This window comes from Cladophialophora immunda (assembly GCF_000835495.1).
Source record: "Cladophialophora immunda strain CBS 83496 unplaced genomic scaffold supercont1.1, whole genome shotgun sequence".
Lineage (NCBI taxonomy): Eukaryota > Fungi > Ascomycota > Eurotiomycetes > Chaetothyriales > Herpotrichiellaceae > Cladophialophora > Cladophialophora immunda.
In genome coordinates, this window is record NW_015622541.1 from 1,881,010 (window position 1) to 1,907,611 (window position 26,602).

At 54.0% G+C, this 26,602-nt stretch overlaps 11 protein-coding genes across 11 annotated transcripts; 7 read left to right on the forward strand and 4 right to left on the reverse strand.

Moving 5' to 3' along the window:
• Position 1: 1 nt before the first annotated feature.
• PV07_00538 (uncharacterized protein) lies at positions 2 to 2,368 on the forward strand. Its single transcript, XM_016386998.1, has 2 exons — positions 2 to 261; positions 312 to 2,368. Exons 1-2 carry the CDS (start codon positions 211 to 213, stop codon positions 2,244 to 2,246), a joined length of 1,986 nt encoding a protein of 661 aa, XP_016253926.1. The 5' UTR covers positions 2 to 210; the 3' UTR covers positions 2,247 to 2,368.
• Positions 2,369 to 2,574: 206 nt separating this feature from the next.
• Positions 2,575 to 3,531, forward strand: PV07_00539 (uncharacterized protein; the record flags this gene model as incomplete). The annotated part of the gene is made up of 2 exons (XM_016386999.1): positions 2,575 to 2,842; positions 3,024 to 3,531. Exons 1-2 carry the CDS (start codon positions 2,592 to 2,594, stop codon positions 3,529 to 3,531), a joined length of 759 nt encoding a protein of 252 aa, XP_016253927.1. The 5' UTR covers positions 2,575 to 2,591.
• Positions 3,532 to 3,756: 225 nt separating this feature from the next.
• On the forward strand, positions 3,757 to 4,233 carry PV07_00540 (uncharacterized protein; the record flags this gene model as incomplete). The annotated part of the gene is made up of 1 exon (XM_016387000.1): positions 3,757 to 4,233. The coding sequence occupies one exon, from the start codon at positions 3,757 to 3,759 to the stop codon at positions 4,231 to 4,233; it is 477 nt and encodes a 158-aa protein (XP_016253928.1).
• A 1,177-nt stretch (positions 4,234 to 5,410) lies between these two features.
• On the reverse strand, positions 5,411 to 6,498 carry PV07_00541 (uncharacterized protein). Its single transcript, XM_016387001.1, has one exon. The coding sequence runs from the start codon at positions 5,826 to 5,828 to the stop codon at positions 5,475 to 5,477; it is 354 nt and encodes a 117-aa protein (XP_016253929.1). The 5' UTR covers positions 5,829 to 6,498; the 3' UTR covers positions 5,411 to 5,474.
• A 776-nt stretch (positions 6,499 to 7,274) lies between these two features.
• PV07_00542 (uncharacterized protein) lies at positions 7,275 to 9,107 on the forward strand. Its single transcript, XM_016387002.1, has one exon. The coding sequence runs from the start codon at positions 7,752 to 7,754 to the stop codon at positions 8,406 to 8,408; it is 657 nt and encodes a 218-aa protein (XP_016253930.1). The 5' UTR covers positions 7,275 to 7,751; the 3' UTR covers positions 8,409 to 9,107.
• Positions 9,108 to 9,467: 360 nt separating this feature from the next.
• PV07_00543 (uncharacterized protein) lies at positions 9,468 to 12,928 on the forward strand. Its single transcript, XM_016387003.1, has 4 exons — positions 9,468 to 9,826; positions 9,880 to 10,009; positions 10,065 to 10,241; positions 10,295 to 12,928. Exons 1-4 carry the CDS (start codon positions 9,739 to 9,741, stop codon positions 12,759 to 12,761), a joined length of 2,862 nt encoding a protein of 953 aa, XP_016253931.1. The 5' UTR covers positions 9,468 to 9,738; the 3' UTR covers positions 12,762 to 12,928.
• PV07_00544 (uncharacterized protein) lies at positions 12,688 to 13,991 on the reverse strand. Its single transcript, XM_016387004.1, has one exon. It carries the CDS (start codon positions 13,734 to 13,736, stop codon positions 12,909 to 12,911), a length of 828 nt encoding a protein of 275 aa, XP_016253932.1. The 5' UTR covers positions 13,737 to 13,991; the 3' UTR covers positions 12,688 to 12,908.
• A 574-nt stretch (positions 13,992 to 14,565) lies between these two features.
• On the forward strand, positions 14,566 to 18,976 carry PV07_00545 (uncharacterized protein). Its single transcript, XM_016387005.1, has one exon. It carries the CDS (start codon positions 14,935 to 14,937, stop codon positions 18,760 to 18,762), a length of 3,828 nt encoding a protein of 1,275 aa, XP_016253933.1. The 5' UTR covers positions 14,566 to 14,934; the 3' UTR covers positions 18,763 to 18,976.
• Positions 18,977 to 19,913: 937 nt separating this feature from the next.
• On the forward strand, positions 19,914 to 22,412 carry PV07_00546 (uncharacterized protein). The gene has a single exon (XM_016387006.1). It carries the CDS (start codon positions 20,013 to 20,015, stop codon positions 22,077 to 22,079), a length of 2,067 nt encoding a protein of 688 aa, XP_016253934.1. The 5' UTR covers positions 19,914 to 20,012; the 3' UTR covers positions 22,080 to 22,412.
• Positions 22,413 to 22,467: 55 nt separating this feature from the next.
• On the reverse strand, positions 22,468 to 23,619 carry PV07_00547 (uncharacterized protein; the record flags this gene model as incomplete). Its single annotated transcript, XM_016387007.1, has 2 exons — positions 22,468 to 23,399; positions 23,511 to 23,619. 2 exons carry the CDS (start codon positions 23,617 to 23,619, stop codon positions 22,468 to 22,470), a joined length of 1,041 nt encoding a protein of 346 aa, XP_016253935.1.
• A 1,748-nt stretch (positions 23,620 to 25,367) lies between these two features.
• PV07_00548 (uncharacterized protein) lies at positions 25,368 to 26,279 on the reverse strand (the record flags this gene model as incomplete). The annotated part of the gene is made up of 1 exon (XM_016387008.1): positions 25,368 to 26,279. The coding sequence occupies one exon, from the start codon at positions 26,277 to 26,279 to the stop codon at positions 25,368 to 25,370; it is 912 nt and encodes a 303-aa protein (XP_016253936.1).
• Positions 26,280 to 26,602: the final 323 nt, after the last annotated feature.

The window sequence follows — 26,602 nt, forward strand, 5'->3', positions numbered from 1 at the left end:
CTCTACACTTCTCTATCTCGCATCTACTCCATCTTCCCAGCATTTCTTTCGATAGCCCAGCTCAAGATGCGTCATCAGCACTAGAGCAATGGTGCGCCTCTCTTCTGCTCACAACTTCACCATGATTCCTCGAATACCTTATTGACCGCGGGGCGAATCCGCTTCTCTTTTACTTTCCACCTCATCTCGCACTCAAACTAGCATACAAGTATGGGCAGCCGCAATAAACAGGCATTGCAGGACCGTCGTAAAGGAGAGCTGGTGAGGAGGTCTCAACCCACGAATCACTTCAATTTCTAACGTGGCGCCAGGCGCTCTCCGATTTCGCGGATTATGTGGAACGACAACAGGCAAAGACCCGCATTCAGCATCCCGATTCCGTTGCTGGCGACAGCGGTTACGGTACCGGCGCTGCCTCGTCCGTCACCGAAGACCATGCAGAGCTCGAGATCCTCGATCAATTAGAACTCTCTGATAGTCCAAGCCGGGCAAAGCTAAAAGAGTGGCTGCTTGATACCTCTGATGATGCAGCTGCGACACTTCAGGAATTGTCGGGGCTTGTACAGTCCAGGATAGACGAGGGCCATGGCGAGGCACTCTTCGATCTGGGACTCGAGGATAGCGGCGACTCAATGGGATTCACGAAAGAAGACTGGGACTTGGCTATGAAACGTATCAATGAAGCTGCCGGTATGCTCAACGCTGCGGTCAACGTCCTTCTGACCTACAATGTGGGTGGCGACAAGGAGGCTCGTTCCAAAACGACAAACGACCACTCCAGCCACGGCAAACTCCTCATTCGACAGACTCCAGCAACGGCTGAAGAGGTCATCGAGACTCGAATAGCGGTGGTAGGTAACGTCGATGCGGGCAAGTCGACCATGTTGGGCGTCCTTGTCAAGGGGAACCTGGACGACGGCCGTGGTAAAGCTCGTGTTAACCTGTTCCGTCACAAGCATGAGATTGAATCCGGCCGAACGTCATCTGTCGGGATGGAGATTATGGGCTTTGACACTCATGGTGGTGTTGTCACCTCCACTGTGCCAGGTCGCAAACTCACCTGGGCGGAGATCGGGACTCGGTCAGCAAAGGTCATCACATTTACTGACCTGGCAGGACACGAGCGATATCTTCGGACTACTGTTTTTGGCCTCCTCTCTTCTGCACCGAACTACTGCCTGCTCATGGTGGCAGCCAACAATGGTCTCATTGGTATGTCGAAGGAGCACCTTGGCCTGGCACTGGCTTTGAACGTCCCTGTCATGGTTGTCATTACCAAGATCGACATCTGCCCTCCCCAGATTCTCGAACAGACGATCACGCAGCTAACAAGGATTCTAAAATCACCCGGAGCGCGCAAAATCCCAGTCTTCATCAAGACATACGAAGAAACTGTTCTGACTGCCACACAATTTGTGTCCCAGCGGATTTGCCCAATATTTCAAGTCTCGAATGTCACCGGGGAATGCCTGGACCTCGTTCGTACTTTCCTCAATATTCTTCCACATCATGGTCATTACGACGACAAGGCGCCTTTCGAGTTCCATATCAACGACACTTTCTCGGTCCCCTTTGTGGGCACAGTCGTGTCGGGAGTTGTGAAATCCGGAATGATTCACGCAGGAGACACTGTTCTCGTCGGACCAGACTCGCTCGGACAATTCCAGACTACAAACATCCGATCCATTGAGCGGAAACGAATACAGGTGCCGGTCTGTAGCGCTGGTCAATCCGCCTCTCTTGCTCTGAGAAGGATACGAAAGAAAGAAGTGCGTAAAGGCATGGTTGTACTCCCGAAAATCGAAGGTCCACCGCCAAAGGTGTACCGTGAATTTGTCGCCGAGGTTTTGATTCTGTCCCACCCTACAACCATACGACCAAAATACCAAGCAATGCTCCATGTAGGACCTATAAGCCAGACCTGCGCCATCATTGAGATTGATCGCGAGTACATTCGCACTGGAGATCGAGCCACGGTCGCATTTCGATTTGTGCAGCGGCCCGAGTTTCTTGCAGTGGGGGATAAAATACTATTCCGTGAGGGAAAGACCAAAGGCCTGGGGATTGTCAAGTCCTTGGAATACGAGGAAGGGTCATTGCGCAAACAGGCGCAGCAGGACGTGCAAGGGTCGTCAAAGGAGGAGGAGTCAAAAGACAAGCCGAAGGCGGAGGAGAAAGTGAACGTAACCTCAAAGATTTCGGCATCGACGGCGGGATCAGCAACGAGCGAAAGGCGAAATAAGTAGCGAGGAGCATAGGCGTCTATGGCAGTGGGGGACTGCTCATGAACAACACTATGGAATGAGCTGGGAATTCTGTCAACATACATGTATTGTTTAAGCTAATGTCAATTTATCCTGTCGAGGAAACGCTCTGCGCAGCATCTTGATAAGGATATTACAGTGCGCCCTAGAGGGTTTATGGGGGTCCTGCTAACGAACGAACAGGTAGTACCGGGTAGATATATAGCCCTCGAAAGGCTGACGCTCCGCCAATCAGCAAGCGTCCCTTCGGCGGACAGCCTTGTGGGGAGCTAGTGCGAAGTCACCAATCTCCAAAGCCCCCAATCTCGAGCTTCTGTCAAATTCATAATGTCGCAGCAGGCACGACGACGGCCTGTCCCAGGAAAGCGTGAGCAGATCAAAGGAGGAATCGGGAACAGCAGCGGTGCTCGGAATCCCAGTGGACAGGATCAACGAGAAGGCGAGAGAGAAGCAGCCGGCGCGGCCGTCGAGATGGATCAATCCCCAATCATCCGCGCACTGCGACAGCAGCCCGTTTGGATTGTGCTGGCCGTCTCAAGTGGAGCGTGTGCGGCGTTCAACGGTGTATTTGCAAAGCTGTACGTCTACGAGTCCCCGGGCCTCGAATCCCCCAGATTCTCTATTCGGAGCCTGACAACTTCCCCATCCCCCCCTCGCTCCTCAATGGAACCACCATTTCCCTTGTCCCTACCACGATGTCCTCGACTCCCTCCACAGTGCCAATGACTAACCGGGCTCTCTGTCCCGCCAAATAAACAGAACAACAACGTCTCTCACATCGAACCTGTCCTCCTCCATCGCCACCTTCCTCTCTCTATCCCCTAGCAATCGCTTCATCGACCTTGCCGTCCGGGGCACCTTCTTCCTCCTCAACCTCCTCTTCAACGCTCTGATGTGGGCTCTTTTCACCTCCGCCCTGACCCGCGCGGAGTCAACCACGCGCGTCAGCATCGTCAACGTCTCCGCCAACTTTGTCATCACCGCCGTGCTGGGTGCGTTGATCTTCGGGGAGAAGCTGGGCGGGATGTGGTGGGTGGGCGCGGGCATGTTGGCCGTGGGCAATGTCGTGATCGGAAGGCGCGAGGAGGGCGGGAAGCCAGGCGGGAATATAGGCCTGGACGAGACGAGGGAGGAGGCAGAGCGCCTCATGGGCAGAGAACAAGAAAGAGGCGGCCCCGCGCAGGGGGACCTGGTAGAGTTAGATGACAGCCTCGGAGAAGCGCAGGGGAGACTGAGGAAGGGAGAAGAGGTGGATGATCCGATTTGAGGCCTCCGAGAGAATGCGTCTCATCCTCATCCTCATCCTCATCCTCATCCTCACCCTCACCCTCTTCCTACCGCCCTTCGTCGCGCGCGGCGCGGGAAAATTCTGATAGTCCCAAGTAGTCGGACTCTTACGGACACGAAACAACGGCAACGGATTCCATGATCGTGGAGTGTCGACTTATGCGCAACTCGACATGACACCCATCTCTGACGGAGGTGGCCGAGAATGTCTCGACGCGAGGACTGCCGGAGCTCTACTTGTACAAGCACAGAGTGTTTGCGATCACAATGTTTCTCGCAAACGGACAATATTCCGTTGTGCTTGGGGCGGCCGGACCCGGGCAAGGAGAAGTTGTTTCCGTGGTCCAGATCTACAAGCAGAGATGAACCTGGATCACCTTCAAACCGCCATCGAACATGCCACCATAACCCGCTTCCGCAACACAGACATCAAACTTCCAGGCGATCAGGGCCGGCACAATGTATCCAAGTAGCTATACGGCGCGGCTGCTGGGTTGATCAGGAGATACAGCTCCCAGATGGGTGCTGCGGTCGGCATTTGGTAGCGTCATGGTGTGTCACCTTTTACATTGTCAGGCTACTGGTCACATTTTTGGAGTATGAAGCGTTACCGTCGCTCTCACGCCACGGCGGGATCCTCGCCTTTACCGCGCGAAATCCCACCCTTTCGTCATCAAGGTGATGCGGACGGTCGAGATCTACCAGCTATACTCCGGCGTCAAAGGTTCCGAAGTTCCTAGACGGTATCATATAGAGACGTTGGTTCCGTGGGTGTGCAGGGTTTCCGCTCGGGCCAATTTGTGGCTCCTGACTGTCACCTGTGAGGCTGCCAGACGGAGCACTTCTGTACTTGTACTTTTGCAATGAGGTATAGAGAGCTATTTCTGATATCCATACCTTGTCAAATGATCTTTTTACGTAGCTAGAAGGGATCGGAATCCCTGCGTCTCAACACCTCCCAGCGTAATTTGTAGTCCGCCATGCACAATGCGGAGAGATCTGCTGTCAGGCTGTGTTGCAGTACAGTCTCAGTGTCCCCCAACTTGATTTTCCAAAGGTATACGAGCAGTCAATTACACGTGTGTCATTCATTGTCCACGAGCGCCCTGCGTTGAATGGAAACAAGTAGAGACAAGGGAAACGTGGTATCGTATCACAACTCACTCTATTTGGTAGCCCACGGTGAGTGTGCGGAATACCAAAAGCACCGTCGCTCGGCACCTGTACTTGGTGTTCCGCGAGTGCTTGAGCAGTCAAGACCGGCCCAGTCCTTCTCGCCGATGAGGAGCCGCAGCAGATAGAGCTTCGGCGGCATAATTTCACGGCGTGGAACGGCCAGGTACCGCAACTCGAAGCTTCGGAAGCGCTCCTGTTGCGCATGGCGTTCCGCCTTCGTCGGACGATGTTGGAAGTCTCTCTGTCATTTTCGTTGGATCAACTTGTACACATGAGTGCTGACTGTTGCCGGCACCTGTACAAGTACTTCATGTGACTGGTCTCCTGACGGAGCAGGAATACCGGGGCCTGAGCAGCAAGGTACCTCGTGTTCACACATTCGAGGAATCGGCAATTGTCCACGGGCACCATGCAAGAGACGCCCCTAAAAGGCCTAAGCTCTTGAACACTGAGAGGGAATTCTCGGATCCCATCTCCATGTGCCGGCTAAGCATGAGAAACGGTAGCCTCGTCGGGGTTGACCGATCTAAACTTGCATCACTTAAGCGAGATATGCGTGCTTAACGATGTTGTTCAGTGGAGATGGGAAAAGTCATCTTCAGCCCTATGTATCGATCGAATGGAACAGGTGAAGCGGATGCAGCATGGGATTTAACAATGACAAAAGAAGATCAGAAGCTTACATCTATACGAGGAGGTAGAACTGGACTGGCGTCTGCTAGCATGAGTAAAGCTCCGTAAGGGATATCAGGCAAGGTCGGTCGACGCATTCAACAAATCCCGAATTGACCTCTTGCCATCTGGCTGTCGCGTCCAAGGTGCAACTGATGTTGGGCGTCGATGCAGACTAGGAGAAGAGACGGAGTACTCTCGGAAACCACATGATAGGTCACTAAAGAAATCGTGTTCCGGGTATGGACACTCGGTAACCTCGTACACGATTATGAGAGCAAAAGGCTCCCTGTGCCGTAACAGCTGGGGTAACGTGCTGCTTGGGATGAGGGAGTTTCTGGAAAGCGAGCGGAAGCAATAGCCGGGAGGGGAAAATCCTTGATCCGACCGATTTAATCCGCTGCTTTTCCGCTCAATGTGTTGCCTCATGAGCGTCAATGGCGCAAATGGGAGCTTCAGATAGGCGGACGGGCACCCACATCTCAGGGGTTGATTGGACTTCCTCCTGCGCCCGACACCCTCGCAGCGTCACCAGCGTCATGGCGTTTGCTTTGCTCAGCGTGCAGTGCCCAGTGGAACGTTGGTTTCGAGGTCCAGACTGGCTGAATCTGACAGCAGAGCGCATACCTCAACACCAACTCTTCTTGGGTATACGAGGGAGACGGACAAAGGAGGACAAACATTTCTCTGCTGCCGACAACCGAGCTCTTGGGTGAGGTAATAGCGAAAGTATCTCTTATGTGCGTAGGGGTGCTCCGTAGGGCGCACCGAGTGCGTCTCCGTAGAGGTTCTTAGACAGGAGGAGATGAGGTCGGCTGTTGAGGCGCATTGGGTGTGGGGTATCTGCGTATGGTCGCTGAGACACCCTTAGTATCACACGACAAAGGGCAAGTCGTTCGTAGAAAGGACTGTTTAGGGGGTGTGTCGGTTTAGAAACATGGAGGAATGCCCAAACCATCGTCTCCGCAGTACGGAGTAAATTGTTTTCGGGTCAAGTGGTTCGACCACTCCAGGCACAGATGGCACAAATCGAGGCCGGAGATGCAGAGCTTTCGCTGATCTGCAAGGGCCAGACGCTTCGTAGAGCAGCTTTCACATCGGCCGAAATAGCCCATGCGACGCGAGAAGGGTCCAAGAAGGAACAGACAGGACGAACGTCAAGCGGATTGGGTAACACGAGGCATGGATGGAGATGATTCGTGCAACGGTTGGTGGTGGGATGAGGAGGGACAGACGAGGAGGGAGCGATTTGCGCCTTCTTCCCACATCCCAGCCATGGGACGAGGGGCGCAGGGCATGCAGCTGGGCACCCTCAGTCGTCGCCATACCCGGCTGGTATGTAGCTTCCAGGCCAAGTCTGGGGAGGGGGCGGTGGAAGGACGAACCACGAGGGATGAAGGCAGGGAGGAGGCAGGGCGCAGGCGATTCGTGCAGAAAGCGCTCGTCCCTAGGCTGGAAGAGATTAGCGGGACTGGTGTGCATTGTGGGCGAGGGGCGGGTCAGGATCGAAACAACACGGCCACCCCAGAGACGGTGTGTGGTCACTGGTCAGTCCCTGTGCTCAGAACTACGCAGCCAGAACCGGGGCGGACTGAGGGCTGCGTGCAGAGCGTTGGGCTATTCCGAGCCTGTGGAGTCGGGCAGAGGCAAATTTCATGGCTGTCCCCGGCAAATTGAAGCCCTCGTCGTGGACTAGGGCGCATTAGTCGGCGACGCCTTGACGTTTTAGCAGCGAATGGCTGGCAGCGCTGCAGGCACCACCAACTGCGACAAAGCGGGTCTCGTGCCCAAGTTTGTCCTGCACTTTCAACTAGCCCTTGGTGGTGCTGGCCGCCCTGATATTTCCCGCCCTCGCCGGCTTCCTGCGCTGGTCTTCTTGGTCCTCCCACCCCTCTGGCCTCTCACCTCTCACCTCTCCCGATTTCTGCCTTTTTCTCGCCTTCTCGCCTTCCCTCCCTCCACCGCCTGTTTGGCCAGCCTAGTTCGCAAATCGACCATACATCACCATCCCACCGCTGCTTTCCATCTCACCTACACTACCATTATCTACCACCTGCCACCCACTCTCGTCCTCCCTTCAGCCTTTTCCTCTCACGCCTTATTCCTACTTCTCCCATCGACGCCTGTTCCCCCAAACATTCTTGCCAACCAAGATCTGTGCAGCATAGACCCTCTGTCGCTTGTTCCAAGAGGTTCCTGATTGAATCAGCTGACACCCATTGTTTTTTTGCCACTGTTTGCCTCCTAGCTGGCATCCCTCTCGACACTACAACTGTACCGCTACATTCCCGTCCTAGACCTCTCTGTGTCCTTCCCGGTCGTCCTCAGCTGCAAATCGGATCCCACTGCATCATGTCGACCTTCTACTACACTGCCCATCAACAACACCAAGCCACCAATCCGCAGCCTATGCCCCAGACACATAGCCACCATGGCCGGTCTCGACGGGCACCCCGGTTGTCGGCCGCCCAAAACTCCCATCGGCAGTTCCGTGCCCCCAAGGTGATCAAAGAGATTGTTGTCACGGAGCCTCCAAGCATCACTGCATACCGGGCCCGGTTCGAGGCAGGACGTTCGTTCGACCTGGACGACGATCTAGAGTTCTGCCCAAACCTCTTGACATTGGATGAGGTTTGTGGCGAGCCACTCTCCACAACTTCATGTCTTACTGACTTCTTCGCAAAGCGTCAGTCGGTAACGTCAGGCTCATCGGATCGCTCGTCGCTGTCGAGTGGCTCCCCGAATTCCTCTCCTCTCCAGTCCCAGATACAACCTCAACAAATAACACCCGCCTTGTCCATTTCCTCTGCCGCCACGTCTGCGTACATGTCCCCGCCGAGCTTCGCTGGCCACCACAGCAGCCTCAAAATCCATCAACCCTCGGCGATCCGTTCTCGCAACAACGCCATCCCGATTGTGAATCCCTCCACCGGCAACCGCATCGCGAGCCCACCGTCATCCATCTCGCCAGGTATGATGCAGCAGACAACTGCCGCCCGCCGGTGGTAAGAGGGTCTCTGTTCTTGGAGTGCTCTCCCTCCGTGCTTGTTGTCGTTGTGTCGCTGTATTCGTTCTGGTCGGTGTTATGATGTGTCGCTCGCCTTTGTGCTTTCCGGTGCCTGACAACCCCCCTCTCGCCCTACCTCAACTTCTCCACCTCCCCTTTGATTTGTACATATGTATCTCACGACGAGGAAAAATTTTGTTCATTATACTACGAGCGGAAAGGCATAGCGATTCGACGAAGTTGACATCATGATACCAACTATTTGTGTGGAAGATAGGATCAACAGGGAGTACGGTGGTACAGCGATTTCAAAGACGAACTTGATTTTAGCATGGAGTTTCCCGAGCATATCCAAGGTCAAGAGGATCATGATAGACAACGATCATCATCACATTGGCGGTTCTCATTTACATGTGGATTTACGGGAGTTTTGCACATTCGGGACCTTTGGGGGAGGAAATGACAGATGAGAAAACATAAAAGATACCAGATGGGTTGATGTGGGTTTCCTGGTTGGGTATGTTGGTTCCACAAAGGATGGAACAAATGCACATCTCACGGTTGACGGCTGGCTTAAAACGATATCGGACTTTTCATGGGCCACATTCTTGTCCAGCACAACGGTCGGTGGGGATATCCGCCGTTATGAGATGTATTTCTAGTTAATAGAAAGCTGAAAATTTCATGAGTATTGGGTTCTGTTCTGAAAGATCCGATTTCATTGTCAAGTCTTTACCGGTATTCGTTCGCGAGGCACCCGTTGGCATCGCTATACGTTGTTCGTCTCTCCACGCAGCGTTGGCTACCTACGTACGAGGTCCTCGGTACCTGGATTGAAGAAGCTCATGCATAGCCTCGATCTTGTTTTCATAGTTCAGCTCTGCAAGGTACCAAACGCATGTTGACTCATCACTGCTATTCGGCGTACGTTCACCGGTGGCAGTGCAGATAAGTCGTCTTGCGAGCACAAATCGAACAATTGGTCAGATTCGACATGGGGTGATTAGGCGGACATCCCTCAGTGGGGTGGTAGATGTGGCTTGTACCCAGCATTGTGCTCAGTCCAACTCCTGTGTACTGGATGCCCGTACCCCTCTCAACTGTCCCGCCTTATAAGGTCAACTCCTTGTGCATTGGGGAGTGTGAGGGCGACATACCTTTAGCTAGTGATATGCCTTTCAGCGGTGAATCGAGCTCAGAGTGAAGGCCCGAGAAGCAGGTCAAAGTCCATCTTGGCGTTGACGTTCTTCGTCCACGATCAACCCCAATTCCACCGCCTTTTGGGCTGCAGAAACATCAGCGACCTCATTGCAAACGACACATCATTGCACTATGGCTCTATTCGCACGGAATGTCCTGCTATGTCTTCTGCTGGGCTTGATATTGTTCACCCTCCAAGCCCACGCATTTGGTGCTGGCAGTGCGTGCCCCAAAGAGATATCTGCTTGAAGCCCTAACTGACATGTGCAATAGATATTGCCTCTATATCTGCTGTAGAGGGCAAGAACTGGCGCCATGGCGATATTGAAGACGTATTGAAGACCGTAGCATGCATCCGTCATCACAAATGGAATTCGATGATGATCAAGCGTGTCTACTTTGGGTATGCCTGTGCTCTGTCAGGTGTAAACTACGCAAGGCTAACCGCCCGTTTCTAGGAATTGGCTTCGGGACTACTCTCAAGCTATGGATACCGGAGCTTTGAAGAAAGCGCAGCCGGAGACCATTCGCATCTTGGTCTGGCTGTTATCGTTCCTCGGGTTCGGTTATGCTACGGCAGAGTTCGAGGTCACTTCGGAGCGCTTGGGGGTATATCGACCTGAAGAGCACATCGAGTGCGTTGTTTCCTTTCGTTGTGGCTAACAACAATCGCTAACAGGGTCGTCAGCAACCCCAAAGATTACAATGACAACGAGGACGCTCGAAAGTACGATGTCCGCCTCCGGGCCCCTGTTCGGGACATTGAACTACAAATCGATATGGAGACTGGTATGAAGAACTATATTGCCAATGGGAAAGGTGACTGGGCTACCAGTGCGGCTTTCGTCAAGTACAGCTTTGAACGCAGTATCCACCACGGTCGTCTGTATACCAATGGCCACGGATTCTTCAAAGGGAAAGATGAAGATCTCGCTGAGGCTCTGAGATGCCTCGGACAAGGCTTGCACACACTGGAAGATTTTGGTGCCCACACAAACTACGTTGAACTTGTACTGCGAGAGATGGGCTTCCACAATGTGTTCCCGCATGTTGGGACCGCCACCGCCATAAATCTGCGTGGAAAGCACGTTTTCCCCCTTGTCACGGGCACTTTCGGAATGGTTGATTTCTATCACTCGGTCCTCGGAGAGGCAACCGACCATTTCACCCAGAGTGAAGTCAACGAGATGGACAACGCTCTCGGCACTGCTCAGCAAGCGGCGCAGTCCTCTAATCCCTTGATGACTTTGGTCAAGCTTCTCTCCAAGGTCCCAGGGACCAAAGGTCTCTGCGATGAGGCCGAACAGCTTCAAGCAAGCTCTCAAGCTCAAGCACGTGCCAATCAACAAGAAGGGTATGGGGCGCAGGGGGGATACCGTGGAGTAGAGAACTATGGAGAGACTTCAAGGGGAGTGGACGACTGGGAGAGTAGCCGGGCATCTCACCCAAGCTATTCATCGCAGCCTCAGGCGTTTGATGCAAATGCTTGGAACCAACAGTCTCAATCCGGCTATCAGCAGCATTGGGATCAGAATCCGCCTCAATACCAACAGCAACCGCAGTGGCACGATCAAGGCGTGTCGCAGGGTTTCAACAATCCACCACCTGCTCAGCATCAGCCTCAGTGGCACGAGCAAGGGATGACCCAGAATTATAGCACACATGACCAATACGGCGGTGGACATCAGGGTTGGCAACAGCCATCGCAGGAGTCATGGCAACAGCAACCACAGCATCCGGATCCTCATACTTCACAGCCTATGCAGTCAGCTACTCCAGCACAAGTGCCGCCGCAAATATCACAATCTGGTGCGCCCTCTTCAAGCGCTCTCGAAGGGCTGCCAAACTTTGATCCTTCCAAGACGATCGCTCAGATCTATCCCATCCTTGCATTTCGCGACAAAGTTGTTCGGACAATCAGTGGGATCATTGAAAAGATTCCGGGTCTAGAAGCGCTTGTCGACCGTATCACCGAGACTTTGACAGTGTTTATCCTCTCTCTTTTGGCACCTTTTGTACGACCAATTCTTAACGCAATCTCGAAAGCACTGCAGACGGGAAGTGAGGGCGTCCTGACTTCATCCGCAAAGCATCAATACGAGGTCTGGACGGATCCACACTCTACGGATCCCACACATTCGATGCTAAGCAAGGACCACTTCAGCAACTTGCTGAACGAACCTGCCGGTAATGTGGCGGCCGAGATTCTCAAATTCGTCGCTCCGCGAGTTCTATATGCTTGGGAACACCCCGACGTCCCAGTGCAACAGGTCATGCACGACGTCGAGAGTATATTCCATCATCCCGCCGTCAGAAACGAAGGGCTCGAAGTCCATCGGAATATGTTCGCTGCAGTAAAGAGATGGGTGGACGGCTTGCCTGACAGGGGACACAGCCTCGAGACGGTGTTGAGTTCAGACGGTGTGCGAGCAGGCAAAAATCACAAAGGCGGCGTCAATGAGCACATTCAACATTCTGCTCCAAGCACAAGCGGGGCGCATCAGACAAGTTCTGGCCCACTCGGAGGACTTGCAAGCTTCATTCCGGGCCAACAGCACCATGGCAGTGGCGGAGGCAACCAGTCGTCGTCTAACTCAGGCGCATTTGGTGGATTGGCGAACCTCATCCCTGGAGGACACCAGAGTGGCGGCCACGGGAGCAATCCTCTCGGTATGGTAGGTGATGTGCTCGGAAACTTCACGGGCCATAAACCAGCGCAGCAACACCACGGGGGAGGTGGTGGTCTGGGCAATATGCTGAGCATGGCCGATAAGCTGCCTATACCCGGCGTACACGGTGTGGCCGGCTCGTTCAACAAATACACGAAATTTATGGGCGGCTTCCCTGGAAGTGGGGCACGCGGTCTAGACGAACAGGATGTCGGAACAAGTGGTAGTGAACTGGGGGGATCAAAAGAGCTGCACGAAGCTGCGTTGCTGGGAGACCGGTCGGCCACGGATAACAGGTCGCCCAGTCCCATGCCTATGCAGCCACCTCCTGGATATGAGCAATATGGTCGACAAGACGCCGGTAGTTATGGATATGGCCAAGAAGGACAAGACTATCAATACCAGACTGCCTATCAGGACCCGTACCAGAGCCATGGTCAGTATGCCGGTGGCGGTGAGAGCGCGGGCTATTATGGAGGACGTTGACGAAATGATGCGGTCTGGAAGCCATGAATGAAACGTGTAGGCAGTGAGCTGTCTTGCGAGTGACACTCATCTCTCAAGAACAGTGTCCGAGTTATAGATTATCAATGAATTTGTTGATGACGCTCAGGAGAAGTAACGCCGCGAGGGTCACAACTTGTCAAATCTGCCGTGTCTCCCTAGACCACCAGCGAATCGAGCAGCACCTGGGATACTCTCCGCCTGCAATACCTTGACACCGTGGTCATACTCATTCCTCATTGCGTCTTCAAAGCTCTCCGCACCATATGCGGCGTAATAGCATGAATTCCGGTCAGCATTCATGCAGGCGTTAGGAAACCTCAGCAGCGACTCGGCGATCTTGGTTGCTTCTTCAAGCGCCTTGCCCTTGGGAACGACCCTGTTCGCGAGTCCCATGGTTAGAGCTTCCTGTGCAGAAACCGGTCGTCCGGTGAGAATCATGTCCAATGCCCGCCCCAAGCCAACGATAGCTTGCAAGCGGACTGTTCCGCCGTCTATCAGGGGCACACCCCAGCGCCGACAGTAGACGCCAAATATCGCGTCCTCTTCGACCACCCGCATGTCAGCCAACAGGCTTAATTCGAGCCCGCCGGCAACAGCGTGGCCCGCCACTGCGGCAATGACGGGTTTCTTCACCTGCAACCTCGACGGACCCATTGGGCCGCAGTTGCGACCTTGGACCGGCTGCAGATGATCTCTATCCAGCGGATCCAGCGTGGCTGGATCTTGCTTGGATTGCGCCGTCAGGTCAACAAGGTCTGCGCCAGCGCAAAACGCTCCTTCTGAACCGGTCAGGATGGCGACTTTCTGCGAGACGTCCTCCTCGAAGTCCAGGAAGGCAGAGTACAGTGCGCGGGCGGTGGACGGGTTCACAGCATTGCGGCGGTGAGGGCGGGTGATTGTGATTGTCGTGATTCCAGACGGGGTGTTGGAGACGGCGATTGGTGATTGATTCATTATTGCTGAGAAAGGGATACTACCCAGCAGTCTTCAGATAAAGAAAGCACAATAGGGAACAAGGCGATTGGTAGCTCTTTGTGATGGTGACAATGTTGTTGTTCAGGTCGAGCTGAGTGTTGGCTTAGCCGATGCGGCCTGCAGCATGCATACCTGCAGCCTTGCGAGGTGCAGGATGCTTGGGGGTTTCTGCTTCCGAGGCTCACAAGGCTGCGGGAGACCAACTCGCCGGACTCCCAGAAGCTCAATCTTACTCGTGTTACCATCGCCAAGGACACCGAATTAGAGCGCAGAGTTCTCGTATCTGGGAAAAATGCGAGATTTGACAGTGCTCGCACAAATGTTTCATGTTTTCCCAGCTGTTGAGTTGAATTGCAGGTGTGTACGGAGTCCTTGCAGGAGCCCTGCACGGCGTCTCGCCTGTCTCGTCGCTTGTCGCTACGAAATGCTCCATCTGTCACCACTCGATCACATATGAGTTGTCTGCTGCGCCACGAGTGGGATTGCGTTGCTGCAGCTGCAGAGGCCAGGATTGAAACCTGATGGGCAACCGACATGGCTGTTTGGGTGTTTGCCATGCGCACCCGAAGTGGGCGCTCGGGCGCCAAACGGGCCGCCTAGACTACAGGTGGCCTAGGCGTCGCACCGCTGCTTGGACGCGGGCTGTAGCACCGGGACTGATTGGCTGTCGGGGCCCCTCGCTGCCCCTGGGGGCCTCTGTGCGTTTGGCGGTGCGCCAGCCACGACGTCACCGGTGTTTGGAGGCACCACACAGGCATGCGATCCTCACACGGTCTATCTCGATCTTGGTTCCTTGCCTTCGATCGTCAGAACACCTACTCTCCAAGCCCTTTGTCCAACTTTTTGATCTTGCTTTCCTTTATGTTGATCTTTTCTCCATTCTCCCTTTCTTACAACGACCTTCATTAATTCCCCCCTTCTCGCTTTGTCCCAGTACTTATTTCGAGCCCCTGAAAGGGCCGTCTCTTTCACCAGAATTGGGCCCAGCTTAATATCGCCAGTCACTGACGTCCACTGCAGTGCCTCCTCCCCATTCCAAACGAGTACGCAGGTCGTCGCAAGAGAACCAGTCATGCTTCTACCAATCCTCTGACCACGCGCGTCCAATAATACAATACCTTGCCTCTCCACGCAGAAAATAAAAGGATTCCCGCAAGAGAATCAAGCATAATACAAAATGTCGTTGAACGATACACTAAATCTCGGGGGGAACACCACCGCAGCAGAACAGAAAAATGGGCAAAGCGCTGGTCAATTCGCTGCTTCCTTGGTCACTGCCATAGCAGTATTCGGGATCCAGATCGGATTGTTTCTCGTCATCAAGGACCGCTTCGCTAGAATATACCAGCCTCGGACATACCTTGTCCCAGAAAGAGAAAGGACCAACCCATCACCGCCAGGCTGGTGGAAGTGGATAAAGCCCGTGGCTTCTACCTCCAACTCTGAATTCGTCCAAAAGTGTGGCCTGGACGCCTATTTCTTCCTGAGATATTTGCGTACGCTGCTCAAGATCTTTGTCCCCGCCGCCTTGGTCATCTTGCCCGTTCTCATTCCCCTCAATCTGGTCGACGGTCGTGGGGCACAATTTGCACTCGGGAAAAACGAAAACTCAAGTAACGTCACGGGCCTGGATCAGCTTGCCTGGGGCAATGTCGCTCCTAACCACACTGGCCGATATTGGGCTCACTGGCTCTTGGCCTTGGGTTTGATTGTCTGGATATGCTATGTGTCTTTCGACGAACTACGCAACTACATCCGCATGCGGCAGGCTTACTTGACATCTCCACAACATCGTCTGCGTGCCTCTGCTACCACTGTCCTGGTGAGCTCGATCCCTCAGAAGTGGTGCACTGTCGAGGCCCTCGACGGCCTCTACGACGTTTTCCCCGGCGGGCTTAGAAACATCTGGATCAACAGAAATTTTGACGAGCTCAGTGACAAGATCAAACGGCGCGATAAGCTCGCTAAGACTCTAGAAGAAGCCGAGACCGAGCTCATCAAGAAATGTTTCAAAAAGCATGAGGAGAATGTCGCCAAAGCAGAGAAGGAGGCTGGCAAGAAACTCACTAAGGAGGAAAAGAAGCTGCGAGCTACCATTAGAAATGAAGCCGGTGATCGGGCAGCCCATGGCCACGGCACCACAACCGGAAATCCTCATCAGATCGAGCATAACCTTCACGATGTCATTCACGGTCATCAAACTGGCTCCCCCTCGGAGTCAAGCGATGACGAGGAAGAAGAGACCTCCGAGCCTCAACGGGACCGATTCAATATCCCCATAATTGGCGGAGGCATTTCTGCGGTCACTCACGGTTTGGACAAAGTGGGCAAAGGGTTATTGGGAGGCATTCGGGGAGTCAACAAAGGAGTCAATGACACCCTCGACACCACCAATGGCTTCGTGGCGACGGATGCTGAACGAAAGGAAATGGGCCGGAGCTCTCACGATGAGGACGACGATGAAAGTGCCAGCCCTGCGACACCAAAGAACCGCAAGGCCTTTGGCCAGCCGCGAACAACAGGTGCCAAAGATGCCTCCGCAAAGAATGCGAGCTCACTTGGTGACCGAGGAAGGTCGATGGAGAAGTCACCTCGCGACCCACATCCACCACAAAGCCCAATCTCTCAAGGTAGTACAATGGGGGGTGAAAAGGCTCGACCGGAAAAGCAATTAACCAAATTCGAAAAGTTCAAAAAAACCCTTGGTCTCGGGTCGGACGAGAAGGAACCTGTGGACTACCCGTCGGCGTTTGAATGGAACTTTGAACACGACCCTGACGATGCAGTCTGGCGACGGTATTTAAGTGAAAAAGACCGTGAGACCATGAGACTACCGATATTCGGCTGGCAATGGATGCCTTCGCTGCCTCTGATGGGCGAAAAGGTTGACACGATTCGATACTGCCGGAAGGAGGTTGCAAGGCTCAATGTCGAAATAGAGGATGATCAAGCTCATCCTGAACGGTTCCCTTTGATGAATTCCGCCTTTGTCCAGTTCAATCATCAGGTCGCAGCACACATGGCCTGTCAAGCTGTCAGCCACCACCTACCCAAGCAGATGGCTCCACGCTTGGTCGAGATCGATCCCAATGATGTCATTTGGGACAACATGTCAATTCCATGGTGGTCAGCGTACATCAGAACTGGTGGGGTTGTTGCCATTGTGGTTGGTATGATCATCCTCTGGGCCATCCCCATCGCCTTTACGTCGGCTCTTTCACAGCTCGACACTGCTGCTAAGACGTGGACCTGGCTGCATTGGGTTCTCAAAATTCCTGCATGGATCCGGAGTGTCCTCCAGGGTGTGTTGCCAGCAACCTTGCTTGGTCTTCTGCTGTTTCTTCTCCCTCTGATCCTCCGTTTCCTGGTACGATGTCAGGGAACACCGTCTGGGATGTTGGTGGAGCTCTCGGTTCAACGCTATTACTTTTGCTTCCTGTTCGTCCAATTGTTCTTGGTTGTCTCGATCGCCTCAGCCTTGACCCAATTCTTTGCGCTTTTCACAAGCGTAGACGGCTGGACAAACGTCCCAAGTCTCCTGGGTACCAACATCCCCAAGGCCAGCAACTATTTCTTCTCATACATGCTCCTCCAAGCCTTGTCAGTGAGTGCCGGAGCACTACTACAGGTCGGCTCACTCATTGGATGGTTCATCCTTGCTCCTCTGTTTGACAACACAGCCCGAGCCAAATTCGCGCGACAGACCCAATTGCAAAACATCCAATGGGGAACGTTCTTCCCCGTGTACACGAATCTGGCTTGCATCGGTTTGATCTATTCCGTTATCTCGCCTCTGATTCTTCTTTTCAACATCGTCACCTTCTCACTATTTTGGTTCGTTTACCGGTACAACACCCTTTACGTCAACCGCTTTACTCGCGACACTGGGGGCCTCTTGTATCCCAACGCCATCAACTTCACCTTCGTGGGTGTCTATGTGATGGAGGTCGCTCTGATCGGCATGTTTTTCTTGGTCAGAGATCAGCACGGGAATGTCGCCTGCACGGGCCAAGCAATCGGGATGATTGTGGTTCTCATCCTGACCGCCGGCTATCAGTTGCTTCTAAACAATGCTTTCAGTCCGTTGTTTAGATATCTTCCTATCACTCTCGAAGATGACGCGGTTCGGCGCGATGAGGAATTTGCCCGAGCAATGCAAAAGAAACATGGACTCATTGAGAATGAAAATGAAAATGAGGATCTTGAAGACCAGCTGGAGCGTAACGAGCGACAGTCGATGGAAGAAGACCGCCAACAACATGATATCGAACTTCAAGATATCGAAAAGGACAGACAGGACCGGCTTGGGAGGCAAAGGTCCCAGAAGTTGCCCGATCTTGAGCCGTACGAGTTTCAGAATCCAGAGATTGCCATGAATTTAGACCAAGACAGCAGAGGCATTCGAATGATGAAGGCAGCAGCCCAGAAGACAGCCGACAGGACTAAAGGCCTGGTGCCACGTACTATTTCCCAAAGAGGCCAGCGCAAGTCCTGGGCCGACAGAGACAACGCCAGGAACCGACGAGCATCGAACTTTGGTGAATGGGAGAGTCCCTCACGAAGTAGAAGTCTATCGCAGTCCGGAGGGGCGTTGAAGCATCAGAAACACCATCTGCAACAACCTAAGGATGTCTTTGATAAACTCAACAACTTTAACCCGGTGACGGGCACTGAAAAGGACGTTGAAGCACAACGCGCGGCTCGAAACCAGCTTGCTGACGCTCTCTTTGGAGGAGTCAATGACGAATTGGAGGATCTGACACCCGAAGAGCGCGATAAGCTCGTGCAGAGGGCTTTCCAGCATAGTGCGCTCCGAGCCAGAAGGCCTGTCATCTGGATCCCCCGGGATGAACTCGGTGTTAGCGACGACGAGGTGCACCGGATGGGCCGCTTCAGCAGTCATCTCTGGGTGAGCAATGTTCGACAAGGCCTCGATTCCAAAGGCCGTTGTGTTTACAGTGGCGCGCCACCTGATTTCAGCGAGGTGGATGTGATCCAGCTCTAAATGCTTGCATCAGGGCACTATGATGAAGTCGCCGAATGATGAAAGCAGTTGCCAACCTTAGCGAGGCGTTTTGAACCCCTGGTCAGTGGGGGCGATTTGTTACAAAGTGAGTGGGGAGGAACTGTGTGGAAAACCACGCACCGTTGATGTCCATAGAGCTCTGATGATACCATTCGAATCCCTGTAACAATATTGAGAATAAAACGTTCATGACCAGATTTCAGTGTTCCACTATCATGCCAATGAACAGTGTAAGTTTCCCCCGCCGCCGTTGAAAGCTACAAGTCGATGGAACAGAGGCAGTCTTTACTCACAACATCGACTACATTATATTCCGGGCGCCGTTATCGCGGTCCCGCGGGTACCTCGTACTCCGTCATTGCTCAGCATATGCGCCCAATTCCGCGAACCCATGCTCTGCCTATCTGCTCCATACTGCACATACCTAAGTACCTTTATTAGTAGGGAAGGGCTTCCGCTCTGGCTTGGCACGGTTTTTGGCCAGTTCTGCTCTCACTGGCCCGGGCGCTGCGGCCCCCGCTGGGCGCCTTGTGATTGGCCATCTCGTAATTCAGCTTTCTCGGAACCAACCTAGTACTGACGACCGGCGAAGCGACGCTCGTTCAGCGGTCTACTCGTGTGTATGAGTATACATGTACGGACGGTGGACAGACGAGTAAGTACTCCGTACTCGTACATACTCAATGTCCATTAAGTCTCCCATTGGGGGCCGTTTTCTTGCGGCTGTTGTTCTGCATCTGGTGTCTCGCTCCGATGGTCGCAGGGCTAATTGATTCGCAGAGGGCCTTGGGCACACATCGGGCCTAGAATAGCGAGTCCTTGCTGTAAAGGCTTTAGTTCGTGTGTCCTTGAATTCCAGAGCTACTGTGTACAACAAAAAATGGTATTTACTTAGTGGCTGGGTGTATCTGCACCAGATAACCTTATTAAAGACCTTGCTAAGACCGGCGCCAGCCGACGAGCCTCACTAGCCGAATAAAGCGAGGCCTCCGACCCCAATTCCCTTTGCCCGCCTACCTGGAAATACAGGTATATCACGAGACTGCTGTCCCAGCAGTATGGACTACATGATGTTGAGGTTTCTGTACAGTTCAAGTCAGTATTGCTACCCTTCATCGCTCTTGCCATGCCGGATCTCCGCTGCTCATATACTTTATCGTCAAGAACTATAGCATAGGTGCTATATCCACGCTGCCTCAGGTGATTCTTCTCCCTCCCCGGGCCGAGACATGCAAGAAAAGAATGCAGACGCCGAGCCATCGCAGCCTGAATACAATGCCCCGGGTCCTGACAGCGATGCTGCCCCAGGTAGGCCGCAGGGAGACAACGCCAATCCGACAGCAACTGAAGACAACCTACTTCTCTCGGCAGAATCCGAGCCAAAGCCGACCCAGCCAGCACCAGGTACAAGCATAAGAGTCAGTCAGCGACCGATAGACGGCCCGTCGCCGAACGCGTCAGAGAAGGCTCAGAGCAGCGGGCAAATTCGACACATCATCAAAGCATGGAAATTCGAGCTGCTCGCCTGTGTTTTGGCAGTGGGCATGTTGTTCGCCATTTCCATGACGCTGTATCCGTTCCAAGGACGACCACTGCCCAACTGGCCTTATGACCTGTCAATCAACGCTCTCGTCGCCATCTTCACGACTCTCTTGAAAGTCGCCCTGGGCGTCATCCTGAGCGGAGGGCTAGGTCAGCTCAAATGGGACTGGTTGAAGAGAGGCGGCCATCTCAGCCATCTGATCAAGTACGACGAGGCCAGCCGTGACCCGTTGGGATGCCTCTTGTTCCTGTTTGCGTCCGGGGCGTCGGAGACGATTGCCATTGTCGGGGCGATCTTGGTCGTCTTGACCTTGGTCATCGACCCGTTCACCCAGCAGCTTGTCCGCTACTACGATTGCAAGATCCCGTCCAGGGATCAACCAGCTTCGGTCGTTCGCACCAGCGGCTATTTCGACTGGGGCGCCCATTTTGCCGCCGGTCAAACTGAGATCAACCCGCAGATGCTGGCTGCCGTGCAAGCGGGAATTTTCAACCCCAGCGCCATCAGCGTGGACTTCAATTGTCCATCCGGCAACTGCACTTTCTCGGACCTCTATTCAACGGTGGCCTATTGTGCAAGCTGCACAGACACCACTGGTCAACTCAATATCTCCAACAACGGCGAATTCCTGATGAGTACGCTTCCATCCGGTGCTTCTGCGTCCTTCCTGGTGAACGGATCCGGTTTCGCCGACCAGCATTGGTTCACCATGGAGGTCGACGTTGATACTTTTGATTTCGTTTTCGCAGCCCTCCCGGAGGATGCAGCAGGTTACTTTGCCCTGATCACGGACAACCCGTGTCAAACACCCTACGAAACCAGCACCTGGGCCTGCTCTGGACCGGGAGCCGCCAGTTGTGCCATATATCCCTGTGTCAAAACCTTCAATGCGTCCATCCAGGCCGGACAATTGGCCGAGAATCTGATTTCTTCCGTCCCGTTCGGGATCACCGAGGACCAAGTCGGACCCATTAGTACCGGACAGATCGAATTGCTCATCAACATACCGTGTCTCGAACACGACCAGGTCGAAGCACTGACGGAGCTCGGCTTCAACACGACCGGATCCCAGTGGATATCGAGCCTCCCGCCAAACGTGACGATCGACATCCTCAACGACTACAACCCGACGTACAACCCGTCCAACGCGACCTTTTCCGGCGCCATCGTCATGACGGGCGGACACCAGAACCTGACTCTACCACCCCAATGCCTGTACGAGATCGACGTGGACAACATCGCCGGAGTGAGCCTGTACCTGCAGAGCATCTTCAGCACGTCCATCTCGCCAACAGCCAACGGGGACGCGTTCGAGGGCTCGTCCGAGGCCCTGGCCATCTTCAACAACTCGTACGTCAACTTCGACAGTATCGCCAACGCCGTCGACAACCTGGCCGACTCCATGTCGTCGTACATGCGCCGGTCCGGGTACACCAACTACAGCCAGCCCGCGACGGGCACGACCATGGAGACCACGACGTGTGTGGACATCCGGTGGGCGTGGCTGACGCTGCCCGCCGTGGTGACGGCGTGGGCGCTCGTGTTCTTCGCCGCCCTGCTCCTCAAGACGGAGTTGGGGACCAGAAACCTCACCCGCGGGTGGAAGTCCTCGCTCCTGCCGCTGGTCTTCCTGGAGCTGGACGGCGTCGGGCGCAGGGAACCAAAGACCGACGGCGATGTCCCCGGGATCGAGGAGATGGAGAAGAAGGCAAAGGACGTCTACGTCCGGCTCTTTCCAGCTGGGCCCGCCTAACTGCGGCGGAGATGCGGGCATGAATGACCGGCGACAGCACTATCACGGTCCTGTTTCACGACTCAATGAAGGTGTTCTATACCCGAAAAGTGGAATTTCTGGATAGCTGCAAACTAATTTAATTGCTGAAGACTTTATTGTTGTGGATCGTCCTGGTCGAAGAGCCCTGTCATGAGACGCCGCGAGACGGGGTTCCCTATGAGGGGGGAACAACAGAGGTATCAACACCCGAGAATTCCTTCTAGTACAGGGCAGGTCAATGTACCGGGGGCGAAGCTGACCGATAGTGGGAAATGATCAAGAACCCAAGTTTGACTACACGCCTATAATACCCAATCCCGATGTCACTCATAACATCTTCCCAAAGCCACACAACCTTCGCCTTTCTCTATGCACCCAATGAATTCAGGATGACGCAGGAACTGACATCCGTGTTGCAAACATTGGCCCTCCCCAGGCCCTTGAACTTGGGTCCCGTGGGCCCGCTCACGTACTTGATCTGGCCGAGCAGGTCAACCTGCCCCGCGGCGTTGAGCGGGAGTTGCAAGTCCCCCCAGAGGCCGTTGAAGTCCAGCCACCCGGTGGGGTCTTGCCCGTTGTAGGCGGTGAATTTCTGCGTCGCGTTGTCGAACGCGTAGAAGAAGGCGTTGGCCAGCGGGTCCCAGAGCGTGCCTCGCCCGGCCTCGTCGGTCACGGGTGAGATGGGCAGGCCGGTCCCCAGGTTCAGCCCGGTGATGTTGAGTGGGTGTGGCCCCGGAGTGGCATAGTTTGCGTGGGTGCCGTTGGCGCAGTATACGACGGGCCGCGACCCGTTGTTGAACTTCTGGACCGCGCTGAATGTGAACGCCTGGCCGCCCGAGTGTTGACTGTACCACATGGCCTGAGGAGTCCCGTTCTGGAACCGCACCATGACATGTTCCCAGTCGCCCACGTGGTCACCTAGTTCGAGGATTGGGAGCCCAAAGATCCAGTCGCCGCGGTTATACGCATAAAAGAAGAAGAAGAAGGCGTCGAGGATATTGTTGGGTTTACTCACGGTCACGACGGCGGTGGCGGTTGTGTTGCCGGGCAAAGAGCCATTGGTGGTAGGTTTTGCGCCGTGGAACCACGAAGGAAGGGCGCGGATGCCTTGATCGGAAGTGAGAGACACATTGCTACCGTTGCTGCCAAAGGTGTTCAGGCTGTTGAGATTGGCCAAGGTCAGCGAGGCGCGGGAGGAGAGATTTCGACCGGCGAAATCTTCAGGGTGCGAGTTCGCGACTTGTTGGGCAATGGAACTGGGAAAGAAGGCTTCCGTGGACTCGAGAAATACCACCGGAGCTGTTACGAGAACACCATGTCAGCTTCTGTCGTTGCCAGATTGACGTTGGCTTTCTCCTGCCCAGAGATGTTCAAGGAGAAAGAGATCAAAGCACAGCGAGGGATTCATACCGAACTGACGGACGAACGCTGGAACTGTTGCTCGTTTCTCGAGTCCAATGGCGGACACTGAAACTGCGATCAAAGAGAAGGACACTAAATAGTCTTGCCAGACACGCATTTTGATCTGTTAGCGAATGCGACGTTGGGAGTATCGTGAGAGGAACAGTGCCAGGGCGCAATTGTCATGTTTATGAAACGAAACGTGGGCTCGCTCGGACGGCGCATGGCATCACCAACCTGGACAATTAATTACGTCTGCAAATCCCTTTCCAAGACCTGACAACCGAATTTGGTAAATCTGAATCTGGCTAGTGTTCGGGCCCAGTCATCGAATGAGGCTTGACTGATGGCGTATACTCGTACTCCGGGGTAAGCTAGTATCATAGGCTCCGTCAGGCTCCGTCATGGGTAGGAGGCTGAGCTGAAGTACGTAGCGAGAGAGCACACGTCGTCTCGACAAGGCCATGCTCACGGGTAAGTGACCGTGAAGGTGGAGTTGAGCGTCTTGATGACAGTGGGGGCAATTTTCTGAGAGACCGCCAATCACTGCAAGCAGAAGACAGCGTGCTAACCGGAATCTCCTCATCCGCAGGTGGGCAGTACTGAAGTTGGTGAAACTGACGCATATAGCCTGGCTCGACAGAGGTTGAAAAGAGCCCCAGGCAGGGTCTCGTGCGAGATCCCCATACGGCCGACAGAACGGGGACGATAGCCGTGGCCTAAACATGTTCATCTTCCAATCATTCCTGCTTCTTCCACAGACGATAATCGGACCAAGAGGACGGAGGGTGACCAGTAGAAGGAAACTTGCTTCTCATCTGATGCTAAACGAAGGGCGACGGCCAGGCTGGGGCTGCTGACTTCGTAACTCTTCTGCGGGATCTTCAGCGCCCAGCATGTTTCCTCCTCCAGAGTGCTTGGCTAGAAACGACCAGGAGGTGAACTTTTCATCAAGGACTTCTGCTCCGCTGATAGGGTTTGACATGAAGATGTGGCCGGAGGAAGAAGAACAGAGCCGCAGAAACGGCGAGATCAAGTGCCAAGACCAGAGCTCCACGTGACCATGGGCGCAACGAGGTCGGTTCAGTATTGGCCAAACATCACCAAGGGACCTGGTTGATGTTGGAAAGGATTAGTTTTCTCCGGGAGAACGTTGGATGCAATACATGGAGATATGTTCAGATAGTGGCTGGCTCTCACGCACATTGTCCATGCCTAAACCAACTCTTCTAGCCTGGTCGTTTTGGTCCCACTAGTGCCATCAATGCAACCCGACCCGTTGAATCCCCTTCTCTCGCTGACCAGCGATGACTATGCACAACTTTCCTATAATAAGCGTGCTTGCTTTGGCCTTCCTCCTTTTCTAGTTCCTCGTCCACTTCAGCGGCCGCCTTGTGCACCTCTTGGATGGTTTCTTTCAGGGCTTTCCATGACCATTTATGTGCTCTGCGAGTCTTGAGGGTTGATGTAAAATCCAAAATGGTTGATGCTGATTCCGGTCGTTCGGATAATGGCGATCGCGGGAGAGGTCTATAGACTGGAGAACATGGCAGCAGTCGTACCTTTTCGTCCAGTTCACTTCCTTGCGCACACTCATTCCGTTTCCTCTTTCCAGTCCGCCCTCCCACGATGCCTTCTCCCTTGGTAGCGGACAACCACTGCTCTTTGTGTGCTCAAGCCTTTCGTTGTACCAACTTGTTGTCCGAACCGTGTTGCAACTCATGTGGTCGAGATCGAGGGCAATCATAGCCAGGCCTGAGGCGGTCGAACTTCGTTGGTGACGAGGCAATAATCTGGTCTCATAGAGACCTCTTCTGTTCCAGTCTCTTCGCACCTTAAAGAACCGTTCTCTCGCTCCGAGGTGTCTCAGTCACCAACCATCCCTCGAACTCTCTCAATCCGACTCACGGCCTTCTCCAACCGTTCTAGCCTCTTCCTCTTGTCAACATCCCTCTGCTCCAACACTTTGACCCTCTCTTCTAACTTTGCCCGAGCTTTTCTTTCATTTGCGACCATCTCATTTGCTTGCCCAAATAACTGTGCTGTGAGCTCTTCCAACTCGGTTTGAGTTTGTGAGAGGGAGGACTCGGCACGTATGCGGAGGGTGCGTTCTTCTTCGAGGGAAGATTGCAATGACGAGAGGCTCAAAGTGGACTGGTTGTTGTCCAAGGTGGAGGAAGACGCGAGGGTTGGTGTAGAATTACTAGTTATCGTTCCAACTCCGAAGAAGGGCGTTTTCGGTGGAGATAATGTGGTAGTGCTGGATGGTGCAGCGTTGTTCTGCGGAAATGTGCCCGTCGCCGGTGTCAAGGGGTTCTGTCCCCCTACACTACCGTTCGCTTCCCTCTTCCGTCCTGGCAAGAATGCACTGATGCTTGCTAGCCTCGACTGCTGCTGCTGTTGCGGTGGCGTTTGGCCTGGTGTTGTGGTCGAGCCTGTCCCCTCCAGCGGTGAAATACTCAACCTAGCATTTGACTTTGCTTGTTGCTGCAGTTGCTGCGACTTGGAGTATGCATCGCGCAAGTATGTGATTTCGTCCTCGTAGTCTGCCAGCTTGTCTACAGCCGCGGCGGCTTTGGAATTTAGGAGCCGGACCTGGGCTTCGAGATCACGGATGCGGCGATTGGCTTCGGCGGCTTCAGCAGAGGGGTCGGAGGGCGGGAGCAGATCATAGCCACATTGCGGACATGTGTGATCCGGAGAGGAGTGATATGAAGCTGCGGAGGTCGCAAACGAAGGGTCCATTGGGGTGGTATTGAGAAGGATCGAGGTTGCCATGAGACATGCTGAAACGACCCGAGGAGGAATGTGAAGACTGCACAAAAGGGACGGTCATATGGGAGTCAGCTGGTAATGACCGGCCAAGATATGAGAGATCGAATACGAATGGAAAAAAAATAGGCGCCGTGAACAGCCACCCGAAGTGATGTTTGGCTACGTTTGGGCGCCCGCGTCGGTTGACACGGAAGAACAAACCACTGACAGGCAATGCAAGGATGCCAGGCAAAATTGCACGGCTGGGTTTCCCAACTAACAGAAGCTCGACCTAAGCTCAATAATCAGGTAGGTGGACGGATTTCCATAGCTCCGATATATTAGAG